At 38.6% G+C, this 22,361-nt stretch overlaps 1 protein-coding gene and 1 long non-coding RNA gene across 5 annotated transcripts in view; one reads left to right on the forward strand and one right to left on the reverse strand.

Moving 5' to 3' along the window:
• The window catches only part of SPECC1 (sperm antigen with calponin homology and coiled-coil domains 1), a 272,584-nt gene that overhangs the window by 30,990 nt on the left and 219,233 nt on the right, over positions 1–22,361 (forward strand). Inside the window, exon 1 of one of the 2 annotated variants that reach the window (XM_088027946.1) lies at positions 13,374–13,423. The exons of the other annotated variant lie outside the window; for it this stretch is intronic. Within the exon in view, the coding sequence (XP_087884072.1) occupies positions 13,418–13,423 (6 nt within the window). The 5' untranslated portion in view covers positions 13,374–13,417. Of the gene's footprint in view, positions 1–13,373; positions 13,424–22,361 lie in introns of those variants that run through there. 2 annotated transcript variants of the gene reach the window in all.
• On the reverse strand, positions 518–22,241 carry LOC114198186 (uncharacterized). 3 transcript variants are annotated; one of them, XR_015769248.1, is made up of 4 exons: positions 22,057–22,241; positions 21,694–21,819; positions 11,594–11,768; positions 518–1,481 (listed from the first exon to the last, which is right to left on the reverse strand). It is a non-coding gene; the product is annotated as an uncharacterized LOC114198186 (long non-coding RNA). The 3 variants fall into 3 exon arrangements; XR_003607049.2 differs by lacking the exons at positions 518–1,481; positions 11,594–11,768 and adding an exon at positions 3,542–4,690; XR_015769247.1 differs by lacking the exons at positions 518–1,481; positions 11,594–11,768 and adding an exon at positions 14,292–14,641.

The raw sequence follows: 22,361 nt of genomic DNA on the forward strand, positions 1-22,361 counted from the left end.
ATAATGATGTACTCATTGAAGAAATTTCCTTCTCCCCCCTTGTACACCCCCTAAAAATATAAGTTCTTTGTGGACTGGAACACTGTTTCCATATCACTTATATTTGTATCTATAGCATCAAACATAAGTCCTTACACATGATGTATGCTCAGTAAATAAATATTTCCCCACACCCTTGCTCACATTTGGTATTATCAGTGTTTGCCAGCCTGACAAATATAGGTCATTATTTTACTGTGTATTTTAAACTTATTAATCAGTGTGAACAAGCTCTCACATATATCTATAATTTATAGTGTGTTTTTTCTCATTTTTAAACTCCTTATTGATTCAAAGAGCCCTTTATATTTCAGTGTGATACGAGCATTATGGCACATATTTTTATGTGGTCTGTTGTTTGTTTTTTGAATTTGTTTATGGTGTTTTGGACCATATAAAAGTTTAAAATTTTTATGTAGTAAAATTACAAATCTTTGTATGACTTTGGATTTCATGCCATATGTTGAACGATGTTTTCCACCCCATGGCTGTTGATTTTCATCTAGTACTTTTTGATAGATACGCTGAATCTACATTGTCAAAATATATAACCATTTCTTATTTGACTAATCATTTTGCCTTAGTTTTCTGGGTAAATATATATTTAATGCTTCCCACCAATTCTCACGATGAAGCCTCTCCAGATATTTGGTTTGGTTCATATTTGTTGTCTATGAGATTCCTCAGACAGCATCCCCAGGGATGGTTTTCCCTGAGTTTTTCCATGTTCAAAACTGTTCATCTATGATCTTTATTCTTGACAGTCTGGTTGGTTATAAAATCCTTGGCTTACGTTTTCCTCTTTGAGTATCTTCAGTACGTCAGTATGTTACTGCTATACTGTGACTGCTATCAAAGTCTGATGATAGTTTTTCCCCTTATAAACGACTTGGTTATTTTGCCTGGATGCCTTTTAAGGGACTTTAAAAAAAAAATCTTGAAAGTCTAATAGTTTCACTAAGTGTGTTTCAGTGTTGGCCATTCTGAGTTGACTTTTCCAGGTACACAGTGGACCTTTGCAATACGTAGGTTCACGTCTTTCAGTTTGTTCAGAAATACCGTTCTAGTTTTTCATCTGTTTCATGAGCCTGTCTCTCTAGCATGCCTTCACTGTCAGTAGGGGCATTGGTCTGCCCAAAATTTTCTTTTTCTTATCATACCCTAATGTGGGATTTGACCAGACTTCCTTTCTGTTGCTTTCAGTTAAGCCAGATGGAAGGGGTGGGGCAGGATAACTTTCCCAGCTTTGAGCCTCCTGGTTTCTCTCTCCTGTTGTTCTCACAAGGTGTTCAGATCCATGGCCTTGGGCTCAATGAGATGTACAGGCTCTGTTTTCCTCCCCTACTTTTATCTGGAGCTTCTCTTTCCTTTGTCCTTAATATCCTTGTCCTCTTCAACTTTGAGTGTACCCCCAGCAGTTTTTCTCAACGTGGGCCTGTGTCCTGGAAGGGAGATTTCTTTGGTTAGATTTGAGTTTATAGGATTAGAGCCATTACAATAATGGCTGGTTGTCATGTTTCTCCCTTAGTCTCCCTCCCATGAGGAACATGGTTGTGCTTGCTTCCTGCTTCCTCCCACTGTGGTATGGTACATTGCTCAGATAGGTGACTGTATCTAACCCATGTAACTTTAGTTTATAAGTAAAGTTAAATACACAATAAAGTTTGTATTTAAATTACAATCAGTTAACATGCAGTGTTCAGGTGTGCAATATAGTGATTCAAGATTTCCACATAATACCCAGTGCTCATCACAACAAGTGTACTCCTTAATTCCCATCACCTATTTAGCCCATCCTCCCACCCACCTCCCCTCTGGTAACCATCATATTGTTCTCTACAGTTAAGAGTCTGTTTCTTGGCTTGCCTCTCTCTTTTCTTTCCTTTGCTCATTTGTTTTTGTTTCTTAAATTCCACTATGAATGAAATCATATAGTATTTGTCTTTCTCTGCTGACTTATTTTGCTTAGCGTAATGCTCTCTAGCTCCATCCATGTCGATGTAAACGACAAGATTTCATTCTTCTTTATGGCTAAGTAGTATTCATATATAACAACTTTTTTATCCATTCATCAGTTGATGGATGCGTGGGCTGTTTCATAATTTGACTGTTGTAGATGCTGCTGCTATAAACCTTGGGGTGCACGTATCCCTTTGAATTAGTATTTTTGTATTCTTTGGGTAAATACCTAGTAGTGCAGTTGCTGGATTGTAGGATAATTCTATTATTAACTTTTTGAGGAACCTCCATGGTTTTCCACAGTGGTTGCACCACTTTGCATTCCCGCCAACAGTGCAAGAAGTTTCCTTTTTCTCCACATCCTTGCCAACAACTGATGTTTCTTGTATTGTTGATTTTATAGCCATTCTGACAGGTGTGAGGTGATATCGGCGATGTTGAGTGTCTTTTCTGTGTCTATTGGCCATCTGTAGGTCTTCTTTGGAAAAATGTCTATTCATGTCTTCTGCCTATTTTTTAATTTTGTTATTTGTTTTTTGGGTGTTGAGTTTTATAAATTCTTTATATATTTTGGAAACTAACCCTTTATTGGATATGTCATTTGCACATATCTTCTCGCATTCCGTGGGTTGACTTTTAGTTTTGTTGATTGTTTCCTTCACTGTGCAGAAGTTTTATTTTGATGTAGTTTCAATAGTTTATTTTTGCTTTTGTTTCCCTTGCCTCACGAGACATATCTAGAAAAAAGTTGCTACAGCTGATAGACTTAATTATATTTAGAAATAACTCTGTGCTTAACCAGTTCAGTGCTACTGCTAATTTTGTATATATGGAATACCCCAAACCACATGTTGTTCTAGGTGCTTGGGTTATATGAGTGAAGAAAAAGAAGACAGAAATCCCTGGCCCCTAGAGTGTATGTACAATCGGGGGTAGCAAAAAATAAATGTAATAAATGAGTAAATGAAATTTTATGTTAGAAGAGAACCAGTGCTGAACTATGGAGATAAAAAGTGACATCCAGGGTGCCAGGAGGGATGGGTTAGAATTTTAAATAGGTTGGTCATGGAGGGTCCTACTGAGAGATGACATTTGAGCAAAGCCTTAGAGTAAGAAAAGGAGTTAGTTAAATCATGCCAAGAGGAGGAAGCAGCTGGAGCAAAGACCCTGAGGAGGAGCATGCCCAATGTTTGAGGGCAGCAAGAATGCTGGGAGCTCCAGGGTAGTGTGGGAGACACGGTTGCAGGTGTCAGGAGGACATGTGCAGGTGCCTTGTAGACCAGTGCACAGACTGCACTTCACACTGAGTGATATGGGGAGCCACTGGAGGGCTCTGTTGAAGATGTTACACGGTCACTATGTCTGCCATGTTGAGAGTGGACTGTAGGGGACACAAGTGGAAGGAGGAGATGAGTTGGCTTATTTCAGGAGAACCATGCATGTTGTATTGCCAGATGGAACCAGTGTGGTTTCATGCAGTGAACTTTACGTTAATGAGCACATTATTACATTTAACTTTTTAAAAAAGATTTTATTTGTTTATTTGATACAGAGAGAGAGAGCACAAGTAGGCAGAGCAGTAGACAGAGGGAAAAATGGGTTCCCTGCTGAGCAGACAGCCCAATGCGGGGCTCCATCCCAGGACCATGGGACCATGACCTGAGCTGAAAGGCAGATGCTTAACTGACTGAGCCACCTAGGCACCCCTACATTTAACTTTTAATTGGCTAAATTATGACTGCATTTTTCTAAAGGACTCTTGAGCGCTATAATCTTTGAGTTCCATCTAATTTTATAATGACTTTTTGTTTCCTTTAAGTATGAGTGACATCTTAACTTATAAAGATTTCTTGAGTCCCTTCTTTCATTCAACACTCCATTGGCATTGCTCTTTTGTCTCCTATCATCTAATATTGTGGAGAAGACCAGAGGAGATTGTAGAGGGTTTAACTTGCTTCCCTATTATGGGTCATCTGCTGCTTCTGCTTCATCGTTGGCAGGTTATTTGTTTGCCCTTGAGCACCAGTTAACTTTGTCAGGACACATCCTGTCTTGATTGTACTCTAATGATTTTTCTGGGTATATAATGAATTTTTTCAGTCCATGGATTGAGTTATTTAAATTCAGGGAAGTTTTCCTTCACTGTATATCTTTAATTTTTTCCCCTATACCATCAGTTTTGTTGTGTTCTTTAGAATTAGCAATTGTCTGTATGTCACATCTCTATCTTCCATATTTAACATTTTTCTAATCACTTTCTTCCTTGTTTTCCTCTATTCCACTTTCTCAAATGAGTCTTCTGTTTCACTGACTTTTCCAACATTTTGGTTTCACTTCTTATTCTTCCTCGTGTAACATTTGATCATCATGTGATGGTGTGACTGTTTTCCTCCATTTGTGTCCTTTTCATCTCCTCCTGTTGTCTTATGAGCTCTTCTGTGATGCCCCTTATCTTTCCTCAGGGGGGAACAGGGCCCTCAGGAGGACAGTCCTTGCTTCCGCCTCTCACTCAATTTAGAGAAATCTGTAACTTGCTCAAGATCTAGAGAAGTATCAATTCTTGTAGTCCTTTCTTAATTTTGTTCGGTGAATTCCTGTCTCTGGAAGATAGTCTTTGTATCTGTTGCCCAGGGGGTGAGGACCTTCTCTACTTCCTTCATAGGTGGCACTTCCTTCTCTATTTTGGCTTTAACTGAAGGGGAGAGTAAATAAATATGATTTCTTTTATAGGAACACAGCTTAAAAATTGCACTTTGTGATAAAGTAATAAAGAACAATATACAAAATTCAACATATTCACAAGGGGATATAGGTAAAAAGACATTTACCTTCTGCCTCTGTTCCCTGCTCCCCAGTTCTCAGCCCTGGAAAGAATAAATCTGTAGAATACGTTCTTAGAGTGGAATTGCCTTGTCAAAGGACATATGCATTTGTAAATTTAATAGATCTCACCATACTGCCCTCCATAGAAGTTATCAATATACAACCTACTAGCAAAAAGTGAGAGTGCCAATTTTCTCATACACTCACCCACATGGTGATGTGTATCAAAGTTTTTAAATTTTTGTCATACTGATAGGTAAAATACATTTATAGTTTTAATTTGCATTTCCTTTATTAATAGTGATGCTGAACACCGTAGGTGTTGAAGAGCCACTTGTATTTTCTGTGAACTGTCCATTCATTATTTTTACACCTTTCTATTTGGGTTTTTGGGTTTTTGGTGGTTTTCTTCTTGGGTTTGCAGGTACCATTTGTGTATAGGAAGATTCACTCTTTTTTTTTTTTTGAGAGAGAGAGAGAGAGAGAGAAAGAGAAAGGGGGGAGGGGCAGAGGGAGAGAGAAAGAATCTTAAGTGGGCTCCATGCCCAGCCACATTTACTATGTGCTTTGAATTTATTTCGCTGATAAAAATAAAGACTTTTTTAAAAATTTAAATTCAAGTTAGTTAACATATAGTGTATTATTGTTTCAGGTGCCCTCCTTAATACTCATCACCTACCCCCCCTCCAGCAGCCCTCAGTATGTTTCTATAGTTAAGAGTCTCTTATGGTTTGCCTCCCTCTCTGTTTTTATCTTATTTTATTTTTCCTTCCTTTCCCTTATGTTCATTTGTATTGTTTCTTAAATTCCACATATGAGTGAAATCATATGGTATTTGTCTTTCTAAAGAGGAACTTTTTGGACACAATTTCAGAATTATAGAAACATATCTTTGCTATTATGATATTATAAGTTTGCTAACTGCTTTACTGAAATAGCGCATGGAAAAATATAGCACAGTATTTCTCAAATAAGCACTTGGGTATTTCTTTAAAACAATCATAATTTCAATTCTGCCTTAAACTTGTCAAATGCTTTTTTTAAAAAAATGTATATTTATATAAGCATTTGTTTTAGTGCTTTTTCTTCCTTTGAATTTTCCAGCCATTTGTTAATTCAACAAATATTTATTTATCACCTGCTCTGTGCTAGGTAATGTTCTAGGTACTGATGATCAGTGGGAAATAAAAGAGACAAGGAACCTCTTCTCATTGAGTTCATAATCTAGTGAGGAGATGGGCAATAAATAAGAAAACTCCAGGTTGCAGTCAGTTATTTTGGAGAAAATAAAGCAGGGTGTTATATGACTGTGAATGACCTTGGGGGCAATATCCAGTTAGAGGTCAAGATAGTTATACTCAAAATTTGTTACTAATTATTGGAGGGGTGATGTGAGATACTGGAAAAAGCCTGGACTTAGGTGAGATCTTGTGCAAATCGCAGGTTTTCTACATCCAAGTTGTGTGAACTTGAGCAAATTGCATAACCTCTCCGATCCCTGTTTCCTCAACTGTCCTGAGGAGAAAACATAATACCTGGCTGTTAGTGGCTTTTTGAGTTTTAAATGTGACAACTTAAACAAAAAATCCTAGAAAAGTGTTTGACCTGGAGTAGTTGCTTTCAAAATAGTTGCTAAATTATTACTAGCTTAATCACCCTCTTCATTAAGATGTTAAAAATAAGGAATTTCTCCATGATTTCATTAGTTTTAATATCTTGTGCCTAATAAGATGTTTCAAAGAATGGCACCTTTAAATAGCCATTTGTGCACATTGTCACCATGGTAACTGCTAAAATGGGGACTTGCTGGTATCAGTATATTCATTTCCATGAATTGTCATAGTTTAATGTTCATCTACTGTTGGTCAAATTTTGTTGAGGCCATAAAAAACAGAAAAGGAACTACATTTGTATTGAACATTGTATTAAAACAAGTTTTAGTGGAGCTGAAAGGTAATACATGAAAGAATCTAGACACTAAAATGGAGCTCTAGTACAGAAACACCAGCACTAACAGTTTCATCCACACTGAGGAATATGACAGACTATGATTCAAAGATATTTTAATATCTTATCCGTACTACTAGGGATCGAGGCAGGGGTCCTACTAGACCACAGACTGGGAGCAGGGCAGGGCCCCAAGTTACCAAGTCTATCAGGGCTCCTGATGGGTACTTTCCATAAGAGAGATTCTGAGGACAAGCTGAAGTCACTCTCTGTCTATAGGCAGCCCAATCAAGTGCCATTCCAGGGAGGAGTAGGGGTTATGAGAAGTTTGGGAACAGGAAAGTAGGTAAGTCAGAATGACAAACCTACAACAGGCCAGGGAGATGTAGCAGGGGTCTGCCTACAAGAGAAGGTAGGGAGACGTAGGTAACAAACCAGTTTGAGATGTGTTCCTCCAGGGGTTGCATCTATATTCCTAACAGATAGTTTCTTCCTTATCTATTTGCCTAGAGACAGGACCACACTAGATAGCACCCATTCTCTCTTCTTTTCCTTCTCGCTCAAGTAAAAAGGTCCCTCCTCTGGCCCAAGTCAATCGACAAGGGATTCTACCAAGACCTTTGCCACCTTTGCCCACCCGAATCCCCTACTCTGACCTCTAACTGTTGACTTCCTCTTAGGGTGAAGTTTTCGGGAGTAGCCTGACCCTACTTCCTTTATCTTTCATTTTCTCCTTAATTCTGCCACCTTGCTTCTAACTCTGTCATTCTATCAACTTTATTCTTGCTAAATTCAGCAATAAATTATCTAAGGGTATGTTTATCCATCTGCTGGACACTTCCAGCTGAATGTCTTAAGCATTTCAAATTCAGCATGAGTTGAACTCATTATCCACCTATGTGGTGTGGTGATTTTAAGATTTATCCACCCATATTCTTTGTACTTTTCCTTTCAAGAGGCAGAGCTTAAGTCTTCCCTGTCCTTGAATGTGGGCAGACCTCATAACCTTCTTCTAACAAATGAAATAAGGCAGAAGTGATGGTGTGAGACTTCAGGGTCATTAGGGACATCGTGGCCTCCTCGTGGTTCTCTTTCCTGGATCACTTGATCTGGGGGAAGCCAAGTGCTATAACAGAAGGATATTTAAGCAACCCTATAGAGGGGTTCACTTGGAAAGGAACTGACATCTCCTGCCAACAACCAGCACTTACTTGCCAGGCATGTGAGTGAACTCCTTGCAACTCCAGCCCTGGTCAAGCCTTCAGATGATGCAGCGCCAGCTGACATCCCCACTGCAGACTCATGAGAGACCCTGAACTTGAACCACCCAGCTGAGCCTCTCCTAGATTCCTGACCCACAGAAACTGGGAGGTAATAAACATTGGTTGTTTTAAACTGCTATATTTTGTGGGTAACTTGTTGCACACTGATAGATAACCAGTACACATGGCCTACCTTCTGTTTTCCCGATCTCAGCAAATTGTCCCCAAACCAGGAAACTCCTCCTTCCTCCCCCAGATCCGACTGGTGATCAAGTCCTGTTATTTCCATTTAGGTATCTTTGGATTCCTCCCCCTTTGAATTTTGCTGTCATTCTCTTAGATTGTTATTTCTCATCAAAGGTGTTTAAATTGCCTGCTGACAGTTTCCTTTCCTCCAGCTATACTCCCTTAAATATGTCCTTCACACTAACGTCAGATCAGTCATTCTAAAATGCCTGTTCATTTTGCTTCCTTGCTTAAATTGTCCTTACCAACTAAGGGTTACCAAGTCCAAACACCTCAGCAGTGCAGGTAAAGTGGTTTGAAGTTTGCTCCCTGTCCCGCTTTCCAGCTTTAACTCCTCTCTCATACAGGAGAGAGTTCAGCCATCACAAAATGTTTGTTTATATTGCTTTGCTGCATTTCAGGGTAGTTTTAAAGGATGCAATAATATATGAAAAATTCATTTAATTTGTAATGAAAACTGTCAACTACTGGGGGAGTCAAACTCATGGAGACTTAGCTACTTATATTGCAGTTTGGTCATAACCGAGTTATCCCAACATTCTAGCATTAAAAAAAAAAGTCACGATATTTTGGCCAAGATTCAGGCTGTTCCAAATATTGATTTCTGACATAAACTATGCAAGCCAGTCCTTTGAGATCATAGAAATGGCCTTTTTGGCCTTCTCAGTGTCACGAAGAGATAGTTTTATATTGTTCCTCATTTCTCATATCCATGTGAGTACCTTTCGCCTTAACAGGCAGTGTATTGCAGAGTAGAAAGCAAACCCTGGTACTCCCTGGCCTACTGCACATTCAAAAGACAGATTGTCCGTGACTGTAGTTTGATTCAAAATGTTTATCCTTTTTTTCAGTACCAAATGAAGATCAGATTACTTAGATCATCAGCCGTTCTTGGAGAAAAACAGCAGTGGTGTAGATTGGCATTCAGTGTGATTATTCTGTAGAGCAGCTCCTTTTCTTCCTGGCTGCCTACTTAACAGGTCTCTGGGCTCCTTCTCCACTGCATACCTTGGCCCTCAAATCTGACCCTCACACATGAAAGGTACTGAGTCATCCACAGAGGTTCCGATCAATGGTAAATTGAAATTATCTGGCAGCCCACACAGAAGCTCACAGTTCCTCTTCCACATGGCATGCCATTGATATTCCTTGATGTTCGGTGCATTATTTGATAGAGGAATTTTGCTAATATCTTGTTCTGTTTCTTGCTGACCAAAACATGTATCATTGACTTTGGGGCTATTTTTTAAATTTATTTATTTATTTATTTGAGAGAGAGAGCACGAGCAGAGTGAAGGGCAAAGGGAGAAGCAGACTCCCCACTGAGCAGGGAGCCCGATGTGGGACTCGATCCCGGGACTCCAGGATCATGACCTGAGCCGAAGGCAGACGCTTAACCGACTGAGCCACCCAGGCGCCCTTTGGGGCTATTCTTAACGACATTTCATTAATGTGTGTTTGCATGTGTTTTATCTTTGAGGAGGGCAACTCTAAACAATGCTTCAGTAGTTTTGCTTTTTTCCTTTGGTGACGAAAGCATTGGTTTTGCACTGAGAAACATTATTTTGCCCTTGAGGCAGAACTTGGTTGGTTTACCAAAGAGGCCATTGTAATTTGTTTGAAAGTGACATGGAAGGCATTTGTGGTTTATGGCCACTGCTTCAGAAGCTTCATAAAAACAGTGAAGTGCTCTAGCCTTAGGAGCAAATGAAGGAATGGTCCAATAAATTCCAATTTTTCAGCCTTTGCCAGTGTACCTCCTATTTGCACTTCCCTTTCTTAACTGCCTATGTGGCATATCACTTGACATACAGGGCACACATCTCTCCATCTTGCATTTTAGTCCTGTTCAATAATGATCTTATCATTGTTAAGCATCATATTTATATCACTTGGAACCTGACTTTTACATTTCATTAAACCACTTTGCTATGTTAATTTTCCTGAACTGATAATAATGCTACAAAATACAAAAAGGTGAAAATTGTGAATTTTAACAAATATAAACACCAGCTTATGAGTATTATGACAATATATTGTGAAAACACAGTAACAAGACTAACAAAGATGAACCATATTCTTTTAATCGAAGGTCAGCTGCAGAAAAATGACCAGTGCAAGTATAAATTCCAAACTTAATGATTATATTAAGAATATAACAGGATTCCAGTGAAAATAATTTTACATTTCAAATTTGTGAAATATATGTGAACAGAATTATTTCATTTGTTTCTTTTGAAATCAAAATTCCCAGAGTACCTTCCGGTATTCTTTAGTTCCATTTTTTCTTTCATTTATTTAACAAACATTTACTAAGTGTTCTGCACTGGGCACTCTGCGGGGGGGCAGAGGGATATGCAGTGAATAGAACAGAGTTTTTGTCCTCAGGGAGCTAATGTTTTTGCATGTGTGGTTTTCTATATCACACCCAGTCTGTACTTTGCTGCTTATTTTGCTATTTCTCCTTTTCTTTACCCATGTTTAAGATCCATAAACTACTTTATGATCTATATCCTCATTTCAAATTACTTTGTCCTCCAATCTTAAATATACAATAAATATTTTGGTATCAATCCTTGTGCATACGGACTTAGGAATTCCACTGTTCAAATTTCAGGTATAAAACAAAAAACACATTCTTACAAAAATTCAAATATAGAAATGGAGTAAAATATGAAAAGTCTCCTTTACAATCTCCACTCCAGCTGTCTCCCAGGAGCCATACACACAAGTGTGTGAAAGTGTGCATTTCCCACATTTTTGCTGAACACTTTTATCCCTTTCAAATATATTAGTCAGTGAGATGGACTTAAAAATATTACATTGATTTAGTTCATGTTTGTTGGATACTAGGTAGACTAAGCATCTTTTTACATCTTTATTAGTATTTTTCCATTGGTGAATTGCCTTTTCTTTTCCTTTGCCTTTTCTCTGTGTGACTGCTTGTTTCTCCTTGAGTTAATTTTGGTAATCTGTGTTTTCCTAGAAAATTATCTGTTTCGCCTAGTTTACAAGGCGAAATGTAATTACATGTAATTACATCTTCTCTCTTGTTTTTAATTTCAGTTTTTTTAATCTTCAAGACCATTCTAAAAAAATGTTTTCATCTCATCAACTGATGCTTTTATCTGTATTCATTTCTTCTTTCCACTTACTGTGGATTTAGGGAAGGCCCTCTTTGCACAAAGGGGAAGGTGGGACCAGAGATCAAAGGTGGTTGTTGGGGGTTTGGAAAATTACTGTTGATATCATTCTTCCCCACCCCCACCATCACAAATATAGTTCAAAATCAGCAAAGAAACATGAGTTGGGGGTACCTGGGTGGCTCAGTGGGTTAAGCGTCTGCCTTCAGCTCAGGTCTTGATCTTGGGGTCCTGGGATCGAGCCCCGTGTCAGGCTGTCTGCTCAGTGGGGAGTCCGCTTCTCCCTCTTCCTCTGCCTCTCCCCCAGTTCATGCTCTCTCTCTCTCTCTCTCTCATAAGTAAATAAAATCTTAAAAAAAAAAAGAAAGGAAGAAACACAAGTCAGGAATCAGACCCACGGAGATCGGAGATCAGCTTTGTTAATGCTGAGGTTGACTTGGAGAAGAATGCTTGACCCCTGCTCATAGTTAAGCTAATGACCCTCCCTTTCTGAATGAAACTTGACCAAGATATTTTCTTTTTTTTTAAATTTTATTTATTTATTCATGAGAGACAGACAGAGAGAGAGAGGCAGAGGGAGAAGCAGGCTCCCAAGGAGCAGGGAGCCCGATGCGGGACTCGATTCCAGGACCCTGGGATCATGACCTGAGCCGAAGGCAGACACTTAACCATCTGAGCCACCCAGGCGCCCGACCAAGATATTCTTAACATAAATGCTTTTTTGGAAGGTTCAACAAGAAGCCCGTTAGAGTTAAATAAATCAATTGCTCAGAGATAACTAGGGCCACATGGCCTCAGGCAGGTTCTGTCTTTATAGTTCCATTTGGAGACCCATGTCAGGAACAAAGAATGTGTGATTTGGGAGTCCCTGATTGGTGGCTGACCCAGCAGGGCCAGAGTAAAGGCATCCAGGGGCTGGTGGGAGCATGGTGGAAGGATTTTGGTGTTCAAATGGGCAGTGGGAGGCCGTGAGTCTGGCAGGGGAGGGAAAAAAACCTGAGACTAGGGAGCACACCAGGCTGGGAGGGAAGGTGGTAGTGAGACAACCAGAAGAAGAACAGAGGTCTGGGAGCCCTCGTTCAGATTCAGAATCCTGATGGCAGTAGAATTGCTGATGGGCACGTCCCCAAGTGTGATGGTACTTGTGAGGGACTGAGGCTGAGTCATTCTTCAGACTCTCTGGGGCTCTTGTTCTTTCCCAAAATTAGTTTCACATCTGCTTGGAAACCAAAAGAGTTGCTGCTTTCCTATTCCTGGCTAATTAAACAAATTCAAACATATGCGTAGCCTCGCTCAGCATTCTCACTCCCGCCCGGGAGGGAAGTGAAGTGTGGGTGGCAGGTGTATCACTTGACGCAGAAGGTGGTCAGTGCCGGGGTGGGAGAACAGTAGAGAGGGTCCATCCCCAGAGCCAGACATGCCTCTTGGCTACGTGACCTCTCAGAATTCAGGCGTGCAAATTGATCTGGCACCCCAGGAGTGCCTTTCAAAAAGAAAACATCAGCGTATGGTAACTTGTAAGCCAGCAAACTTCTTGTTCCTTAGCTCTGCATTTGCAGAAAGAGCCCCCCCTTTATGTTTTCTTTGGGGAGGATGTGATGAACCTTGCTGCATAGCTCAGAAGAAGGCCAACTTCACTAACCACCACTTGTCCAGTACACTGTGCCTCCTTCTGTAATTACTTCTCTCTGTGCAATTTCTCACAGTGAAATGTTATGCTTTAGAACTAAATTAAAAAGTCATCGAAAGAGATGGTTAGGTTAACATAGAAGTCAGGTTCCTCTTAGAATGAGTGTTTACGGTCAGGCTTTATAGATATTTACAAAGAAGGGCAACATATTTCTACACTGCATGCAAATGTTAAGTTTCAGATTGTATTTAGTGGATTAACGTATTCATTATGACCACTGAATTCATCAGATAAACAATTTATATTTATACTCATTTTCCAGTAATAAACACTGGATCTGTTGCTGGCTGGATGAAGCTTAGAGACCCATGAAGGTAAGATCTTCACCATTTTCGCCCCTGGACATGTGTCCTTTCACGCAGCATCGTAAGAAATTCTCCTGGGTACTTCTCTGCTAATGCCAAAGTCCTAAGGATCCGACTGTAACAGTCTTTGCAAAAATTTGACACCCATGTCTTTGAAACCCATTCAGAGTCACTTTCATCTTTTGGCTTTGTCCTTGTTATTTTTAGAGTTGATAAATTTATTTTGCAAGACCAAAACAGAGCATTTTTAGGCTTTGATTTTTGGTTAAGGTTTAGGAAATTCTGTTCTGTGGAGAGCTGACAGGTTTCCTACTGAAGCACTTAGGAGCTCAGCCTGCACAGAGGTTTCTTCAGCATTGGTCTGGATTCATTGATCCAGCTTTTGGAGCCAGACCACCCTGACACTGCCCAGCCTCCATGCAAATGAGCATCTGAACATGCCATTGTAGGCCAGCATCTTACCCTCTTCTTAGACCATCCAAGAGTAGAGATTTCATGGTCTCTGCAAAGGACATCTCATCCAGGCTTTAATCACTTCTGCAATTAAGAAAGTCTTCCTTGGGTCAAATGAACTTACCTTTCTGCAATATCAGCCATCAGTCACAAATAATGACAGATAATTGCTCTTATGCTTAAATAGTATTTTTTAAATTATAAAACTCCTACATATTCATTACAATTAGTGGAGAAGAATCTTTAAATCAAAGGAAGTTAACACTACCAACCAGAGATAAATGTCTCTTTTTAGTAATTTATTTTATAGAATTTTATTTTATTGTGATAAGAACACTTAACATGAACTCTACCCTCTTAGCAATTTTTTAAGTGTACAATATATTATTGTTGACTATAGGTCTATTGTATAGCAGATCTCTAGAATTTATGCATCTTGCTTGGCTAAAACTTTATGCTCATTGATTAGTAACTCGCCATTTCCCCTTTCCCTCAGCCCCTGGCAACCACCATTCCACTCTTTGATTCTATGAATTTGACTATTTTAGATACCTCACGTAAGTGGAATCATGCAGTTTTTGTCTTTCTGTGACTCCTTTATTTCACTTAGCAGAATGTCCTCAGGGTTCATCCAGGTTGTTAAACATTGCAGAATTACCTTCTTTTTTAAGGCTGAATACTATTCCATCGTATGTATATTTCACATCTTCTTTATCCGTTCATCTGTCAATGGACATTCAGGTTGTTTCCACATCTTCATTATTGTGAATAGTGCTGCAGTAAACACAGGAGTGCTAATATCTCTTAGAGGTCCTGTTTTCCATTCTTTTGGATAAATACCCAGAAATGGGATTGCTGGATCATATGGTAGTTCTATTTTTAATATTTTGAGGAACCTCTATACACTATTCCATAGTGGCTGCACCATTTTGTATTCTCACCAGTAATGTACAAGAGTTCCAACTGCTCCACATCCTCACCAACACTGTGTTTCGGGTTTTTGTTTTGTTTTTTATAATAGTCATCCCAGCAGGTGTGAGGTGATATCTCACTGTGATTTTGATCTGCATTTCCCTGACGATTAGTGGTGTTGACCCTTTTTTCCCATATCTGTTGGCTATTTGTATGTCTTTGAAGAAATGTCTATTCAAAGTCCTTAGTGCATCTTTTTACCAAGTATTGGGGGGGGTTGTTTTGTTTTTTTACTATTGAATTGTCAGAGATCCTTGTATATTTTGGAGATTAACCCCTTATCAGATTTATGGTCTGCAAATATTTTCTCCCATCCTGTGGGTTGCCTTTTTACTTTGTTGATTGTTTTTCCTTTGTGTGCAGAAGACTTTTTAGTTTGATAGAGTTCTACTGGTTTATTTTTGTTTTTGTTGCCTGTGGTTTTGGTGTCATATGGATGAAATCATTACCAAGACCAATGTCATGAAGGTCTTGCCCTGTTTTTTTCTAGGGGTCTTATAGTTTTGGGTCTTATGTTTAAGTCTTTAATCCATTTTGAGTTAATTTGATGTATAGTTTAAGGGTCCAATCTCATTCTTTTGCATGTGGGTATCTAGTTTCTCCAACACCATTTGTTGAAAAAAAAACCTACCCTTTCCCCATTACAGATTCATTGCAAAGCCTATCAAAATCCCAGTGGTATTTTTTTGTAGAAATAAAAAAAAATTCTAAAATGCATATGGAACCACAAAGAAAATATGAATAGCCAAATCAATCCTGAGAAAGAAGAACAAAGATGGGGCATCATATTTCCCGCTCATGTTCTCACTCTCTAAATAAATAAATAAAATCTTAAAATAAAATAAAATATAATACAAAGTATCATATCATCTGCAAAGAATGAGAGTTTGACTTTTTTGCTGATTTGGATGCCTTTGATTTCTTTTTGTTGTCTGACTGCTGTGGCTAGGGCTTCTAATACTATGTTGAATAGCAGTGATGAGAGTGGACATCCCTGCTGCGTTCCTGACCTTAGGGGGAAAGCTCTCAGTTTTTCCCCATTGAGAATGATATTCACTCTAGGTTTTTCATAGATGGCTTTTATGATATTGAGGTATGTACCCTCTATCCCTATTCTCTGAAGAGTTTTGATCAAGAAAGGATGCTGTACTTTGTCAAATGCTTTTTCTGCATCTATTGAGAGGATCATATGATTCTTGTTCTTTCTTTTGTTAATGTATTGTATCACGTTGATTGATTTGCAGATGTTGAACCAACCTTGCAGCCCAGGGATAAATCCCACTTGGTCGTGGTGAATAATCCTTTTAATGTACTGTTGGATCCTATTGGCTAGTATTTTGGTGAGAATTTTTGCATCCATGTTCATCAAGGATATTGGTGATGGGTATTAAAGAGGGCACGTTCTGCGTGGAGCACTGGGTGTTATGCACAAACAATGAATCATGGAACACTACATCAAAAACTAATGATGTAATGTATGGTGATTAACATAACAATAAAAAAATTTAAAGAAAAAAGAAATGGAGGGCATAAATATAATACAAAGCTATAGTAATCAAAACAGTATGGTACTGGCATAAAGACAGACATATAAACCAATAGAATAGAATAGAGACCTGAGACATAAATCCATGCATCTACAGCCAACTGATCTTCAACAAGGGTGCCAAGAATAGCCATTTTTAATATATAAAGTTTCTCTAAGGCTCTTTTTCTTTTACCTAAGTAAATATGGCCTCCTACCATATATACCATTTATAGTCTATTTTCCACTAAATATATTATCATTATTCCATATCATCAAATATTTCACAGTATTACTTTAGAAATTGAGATGTAATTCACCTACAATAAAATTCACCGTTTCAAGTGTACAGTATGGTGATTCTCTTGTATATTCACAAACTTGCACAACAGTCACAACTATCAAATTCCAGAACATTTTCGTTACCCCCCCAAAAAAATCCTGGAGCTGTCAGCAGTCACTCCCCCCTTGTGCCCCTCCCTTCATCTCATGGAAACCACTAATCTACTTTCTGTGTTTATGACTTGCCTATTCTGGAAATTTCATATGGATGTACCCATAGAGTATGTGGCTTTTTGTGTCTGTTTTTTTTCACCTCAATTTTCGAGGTTCATCTATGTTGTAGCATGTATGAGCATTTCTTTCCTTTATTATTTTTTACTTTATTCCTTTTTACTGATAATAATATCCCATTGTATGGATGTACATTATGTTTATCCATTCATCTGTTGATGAATATTTGGGTTTTCCCCCCCACCGTTTGGTTATCCCAAATAGTGCTACTATGAATATTCATGTACAGATTTCTGTTTGAATTCTTATTTTCAGTTTTTTAGGGTCAAGGAGTAGAATCGTGGGCCATAATGGTAACTCTGTGCTTAACTTTTTGAGGGACTGCCAAATTGTTTTTTCACAGTGGTCACACCATTTTATGTTCCCACAAACAATGAATGAGGGTTCTGATTTCTCCACAACCTTGTCAACACTTGTTATCATCTGTTTGGCTGTACCCATCACTAGCAGGTGTGCATTGTAGCTTTGATTTGCCTATCTCTATTGGCCATTTGTATATTTTATGTTTTCTTTGGAGAGATGTCTGTTTGAATCCTTTGCCCATTTGTTAGTTATTTGTCCTTTTATTATTGAGTTGCAAGAGTTCTTTACACGTTCTGGAGAACAGACCCATATATTGGATATATGATTTGCAAATATTTTCTTCCATTATGTGGGTTATCTTTTTGCTGCCCCTTGAAGCACAAAAGTTTTTAATTTTTTTTTAATATTTTATTTATTTATTTGAGAGAGAGAATGAGAGACAGAGAGCATGAAAGGGAGGAGGGTCAGAGGGAGAAGCAGACTCCCTCCTGAGCAGGGACCCGGATGCAGGACTCGATTCCGGGACGCCAGGATCATGACCTGAGCTGAAGGCAGTCGCTCAACCAACTGCGCCACCCAGGCACCCCCAAGTTTTTAATTTTTATAAAGGCCAGTTCATATAATTTTTTGTTTGTTGCTTGTGTTTAATATCTCTAAGAAAACATAAGAAAACAAGGTCATGAAGTTTTACACTTAGGTTTTCTTCTAAGATTTTTATATTTTTAGCTGTTACATCTTTGAGGTAATTTTGTATATGATATGAAATAGGAGTCTAGTTTCATTCTTTTGTATATGGATATCCAGTTGCCCCAGCACCATTTATTGAAAGGACTATTCTTACCCCATTGAATGGTCTTGACACTCATGTGAAAAATCACCTTCCATAAATGTATGGGTTCATTTCTGGACTGTCAGTTCTGTTTTACAGATCTACCTATGTCTGTCCTTGTGTCAATACTACACAGTGTTGATTGTGATAGCTTTGTAGTAAGTTTTAAAATTGGGAAGTGCGGGGCGCCTGGGTGGCTCAGTTGGTTGGGCGACTGCCTTCGGCTCAGGTCATGATCCTGGAGTCCCTGGATCGAGTCCCGCATCGGGCTCCCTGCTCAGCAGGGAGTCTGCTTCTCTCTCTGACCCTCCCCCCTCTCATGTGCGCGCTCTCTCTCTCTCTCTCTCTCTCTCATTCTCTCTGTCTCAAATAAATAAATAAAATCTTTAAAATTTGGAGGTGTGAATCTTTCGACTTCATTGTCCTTATCAAGATTGTTTTGATTATTCTGAGTCCCTTGCATTTCCATATGAGTTATAGAATTAGCTTGTCAGTTTCTGTAAAAAGAGCAACTGGAATTTTGGTAGGGATTGCATTGAATCTGTAGATCAATTTGAGGAGTATTGCCCTCTTAAGTCGTAAAATACATGAACATGAGATGTCTGTCCATTTAACACTTCTTTAATGTTTTTCAATGTTTTATAGTTTTTAGTGTACAACTCTTGCACGTATTTTGTTAAATATATTACTAAGTATTCTTTTCCTTTGGGTGTTATTGTAAATAGAATTGCTTTCTTAATATTTTGGATTGTTCATTGCAAATGTATAGAATTGAAAATGATTTTTATATAATGATCTTGTATCCTGTGACCTTGCTGAACAAGTTTATTAGCTCTGTTTTGTTATAGATTTTTTTTGAGATTTTCTACATAGAAGATCATTAGATGATAGGGATAGTTATACTTTTCCTACCAATCTGGATGCCTTTCTTTTTATTGCCCAATTTCCCTGGCCAAAGACTCCAATATAATGCTAACCAGAAGTGGTGAGAGCAGAGATGTTTCTCTTCTTCTTTTCTTTTTTTTCTTTCTTTCTTTTTTTTTTTTTTTTAGAGCAGAGATGTTTCTGTTGCTAGAGGAAAGTTTTCAGATTTTCACCATTAAGTGTGATGTTTATAGTTGCCCTTTATCAGGTTGAGGAGTTTCCCTTTTATTCCTGGTTTATTGAATATTTTTATTATGAAAGTGCATTGGATTTTGTGAAATGATTTTTCTGCCTCTATTGGGACAATCCTGTGGTTTTGTCCTTCATTCTGTTAGGATGGTGTATTACATTGATTGGTTGTCATATGTTGGACCAACCTTGAATTCCTGGGATAAACCCCACTTGGTCATGGTATATAATCCCTTATATATGTTGCTAGATTTGGTTTGTTGGTATTTTGTTAAGGATTTTTACATCTATGTCATAGGGAGTATTGATATACTATTACTTCTAATGGCTGCATGATGTTTAATTACATGGATATACCATAATGTAACCAATTAGACTTTTAATTATTTACTTTATTGTCATTGTTACAATCAAGGATAAGCTTGTAACTCCTGCACATGCAGCTTTGCATTCATTCATGATTATTTTCATAGGATACATTCCTACAAATGGAATAACTGACCCAAAGGTTGTGCAGAGATGGTTGTCTCATTTTGTCATTGGCATTTATGTTTTATTTATAGGATTTTCATTGTTTGCAGAGGTTTTTTATTTTCAAAGTCAGATCTGTTTCTTTTTTTATGTATTCTGCCTTTGTATGTGGGCTCAGAGAGACCTTTCTCGCCTTGTTCAGATATACAATCTCCTCTCTTTCCTTCTAGTTCTGATAATGCTTCTTTTTTTTTTTTTGCCACTTAAATTTTTATTCTATCAGAAATCATTTGGGGACACGGTATGAGGTAGGAGTCTTTTTTTTTTTTCCAAATGATTAGCCAATTTTCCCAGTGCCATTTTTAAAAACAATCCATTTTTTATCCTCAGATTAGTAATGTTATTTTTATCTTGATTCTTATTTTTGGGTTTTGTTGTGATCCATTGATGATGTTTCTATTCCTGAACCACAACATTGCAATTATTTTACTTCTCTGGTCTGTTTTTAATATCTGGCAGTACAAGTCCCTTTTCATATTTTTTCAATAATTTTCTTCTACAGAGAAGAATAAATTATTCTATATCTTTTATAGAGAAGAATCAATTATTCTACCAGGTGCATTTTAGGATAGTTTTATAAAGCAGTTTTTCACACCTCTTAATCCTGTTAGAATTTTTGTTGGAATTACAATACATGTATATAATTATTTTGTGGAGAATGAATATCTCATTGGAATATCATGGTATGTTTTTTAATCCAGTCCTCTCTTCTGTTGTTCAGTAAAATGTTGTAGATTTTTGGGGGGCGATTGTAATTTCTTTACCAGATTTATTCATAGATATTCTATACATATTTTTGCTTGTAAGCAGGATTTGTTTAGCATACAATAACTTATTTTGATGTATTGTTATTGTACAATTTAATAATTTTTATTATTTTTAGAAAATTTAGAAGATACAGTGTGAATTTAAAAAAATAAATGATCCACAATACTCAGATAGCCCACTCTTAACACTTTGTGTACGTCCTTCTGATAATAGATTTACAGTCTAATTGGGAAATTAAGATGCAATCACATGAAAGGCTTAATCTAAGGCACTAGCTTGTATCTTTTTGCCTGTCCAGCATTTTTTTTTTTTTTTTTTGCTTTTAGGGACTGCTCTTCTTATAACTAGAGGGGCTGTCGGTCACCCAGGTCCTTCCTTGCCACGGGGCTGGACAGTGTCTCATGCTGAGGTTTCTTTTCTGAGGAGTGCCTATCTTCTTGGTCTTGAATGCCACAGACTTCTCATCATGGAATGCTACCGGGAAAGGCTTTCCCATCCCAAGAGCACCATATTTGAATGCATCAAACTTGGGGAAGCAGAGCCGAAAGGTGATGAAAGCAGATTCCTGATGACTTTGGAAACTCCAGGTCTCCTGGCTTAAAGCCAGCTTGAATTCATCCCTAGACTTTCCAGTTAGTCAAGCCAATAAATTTGCTCTTTTGCTTAAGCGAGGTTGGGTTGGGACTTTTGTCACTTGCAGAGTCCCAACCACACCATCTCCTGTCTCTGCCATGGTGCTGTGCCCAGGGGTCGGGCACCCGGATGAGTTAGGTCCCTTTATTCCCCGGGAAGGTGGATATTCTTCAGTGAGAACAGGTCCCATGCATTGTGTCTCTTGCTTTAAGGCAAAGAGAGAAGGCCACCAAAGGTAGCAGCGTTTGCCAGGGTGGCATGGGGCCACCATTGTAATAACAGCTCTCACAGGGGTGGCCAGCTCTAAGCTGCATGACCACAGGTCCTTACTGTGATCTGCCATTAGAGAGGCAAAGTCTGCCTATGAGGGGTGGATTCAGTGTCCCGGAGGCTCTGCAAACTCATACTGCCTCCTAAGTAAGAGCTCTCTGCCATGTAAGGGATACTTGGCCACTTTTCACACCTATTATCCAGTAAAATCGCAAGTAAACTCCAATTTATGGCAGTGACTAAGCCCAGCCTAGCCCCGATGACTGCAGTTCTTTGTGAGTGTAGATAGAAGACATGTTGCTTGTTTACCTTCACGAATTTCTTCCATGTTTTTACGGGTGATCTCCTCGTCATTAGGGCGTGTAGACCATCCATAGTAGCAGGGAACGTGGACCTCAGGTTTTGCGAGAGTGCTCATATAATTCTGGAAACTCTCTGAATTCAAAATTAGGTATGAAAATATTTAGAATGAAAAAAGGAAATTACAACAAATTACCAGCGGCTTGGAGGTTTAGATGCTTTATCTCTGAGAACGTTTTTAGTCAGCTCACTAGAACTGCCGGCTTTGAAATGCTTCCTGATCATAACCTGGCTTCCCTATCCCACTTAGAACACTGTACAACCCACAGGTTATGGCAAGTGAGGGGCCCTGAGGTTTCAGGGCAAACTCACCTTTGAAGACAGCTTGGCTTTTTCTTGTTCTTCTTCTTTTTCTGTTTGATATCTCAGGTTTGAAACTGCAAGAAACTAGTCAGCCTATGTCTTTAAATCCTGATGTTCTAGAGAGGTACAAATTAAGTATTCAGGAACCAGTGGGATAGAAGTGATTTTGCACTGTTGGTGTGTGTGTGTGTGTGTGTGTGTGTGAGAGAGAGAGAGAGAGAGAGAGAGAGAGAGATCAAGATCGTGAGATCAAGAGGGAGGGAGGGAGACGGAGCGGGGAGGGGTTGGAGGGAGGCTGTCAGAAGCTTGGAGCC

The sequence above is a fragment of the Eumetopias jubatus genome, unplaced genomic scaffold (assembly GCF_037043125.1).
Source record: "Eumetopias jubatus isolate StellerSeaLion01/CBP00866 unplaced genomic scaffold, mEumJub1_p1.0 scaffold_10, whole genome shotgun sequence".
NCBI classification, from domain to species: Eukaryota; Metazoa; Chordata; class Mammalia; order Carnivora; family Otariidae; genus Eumetopias; species Eumetopias jubatus.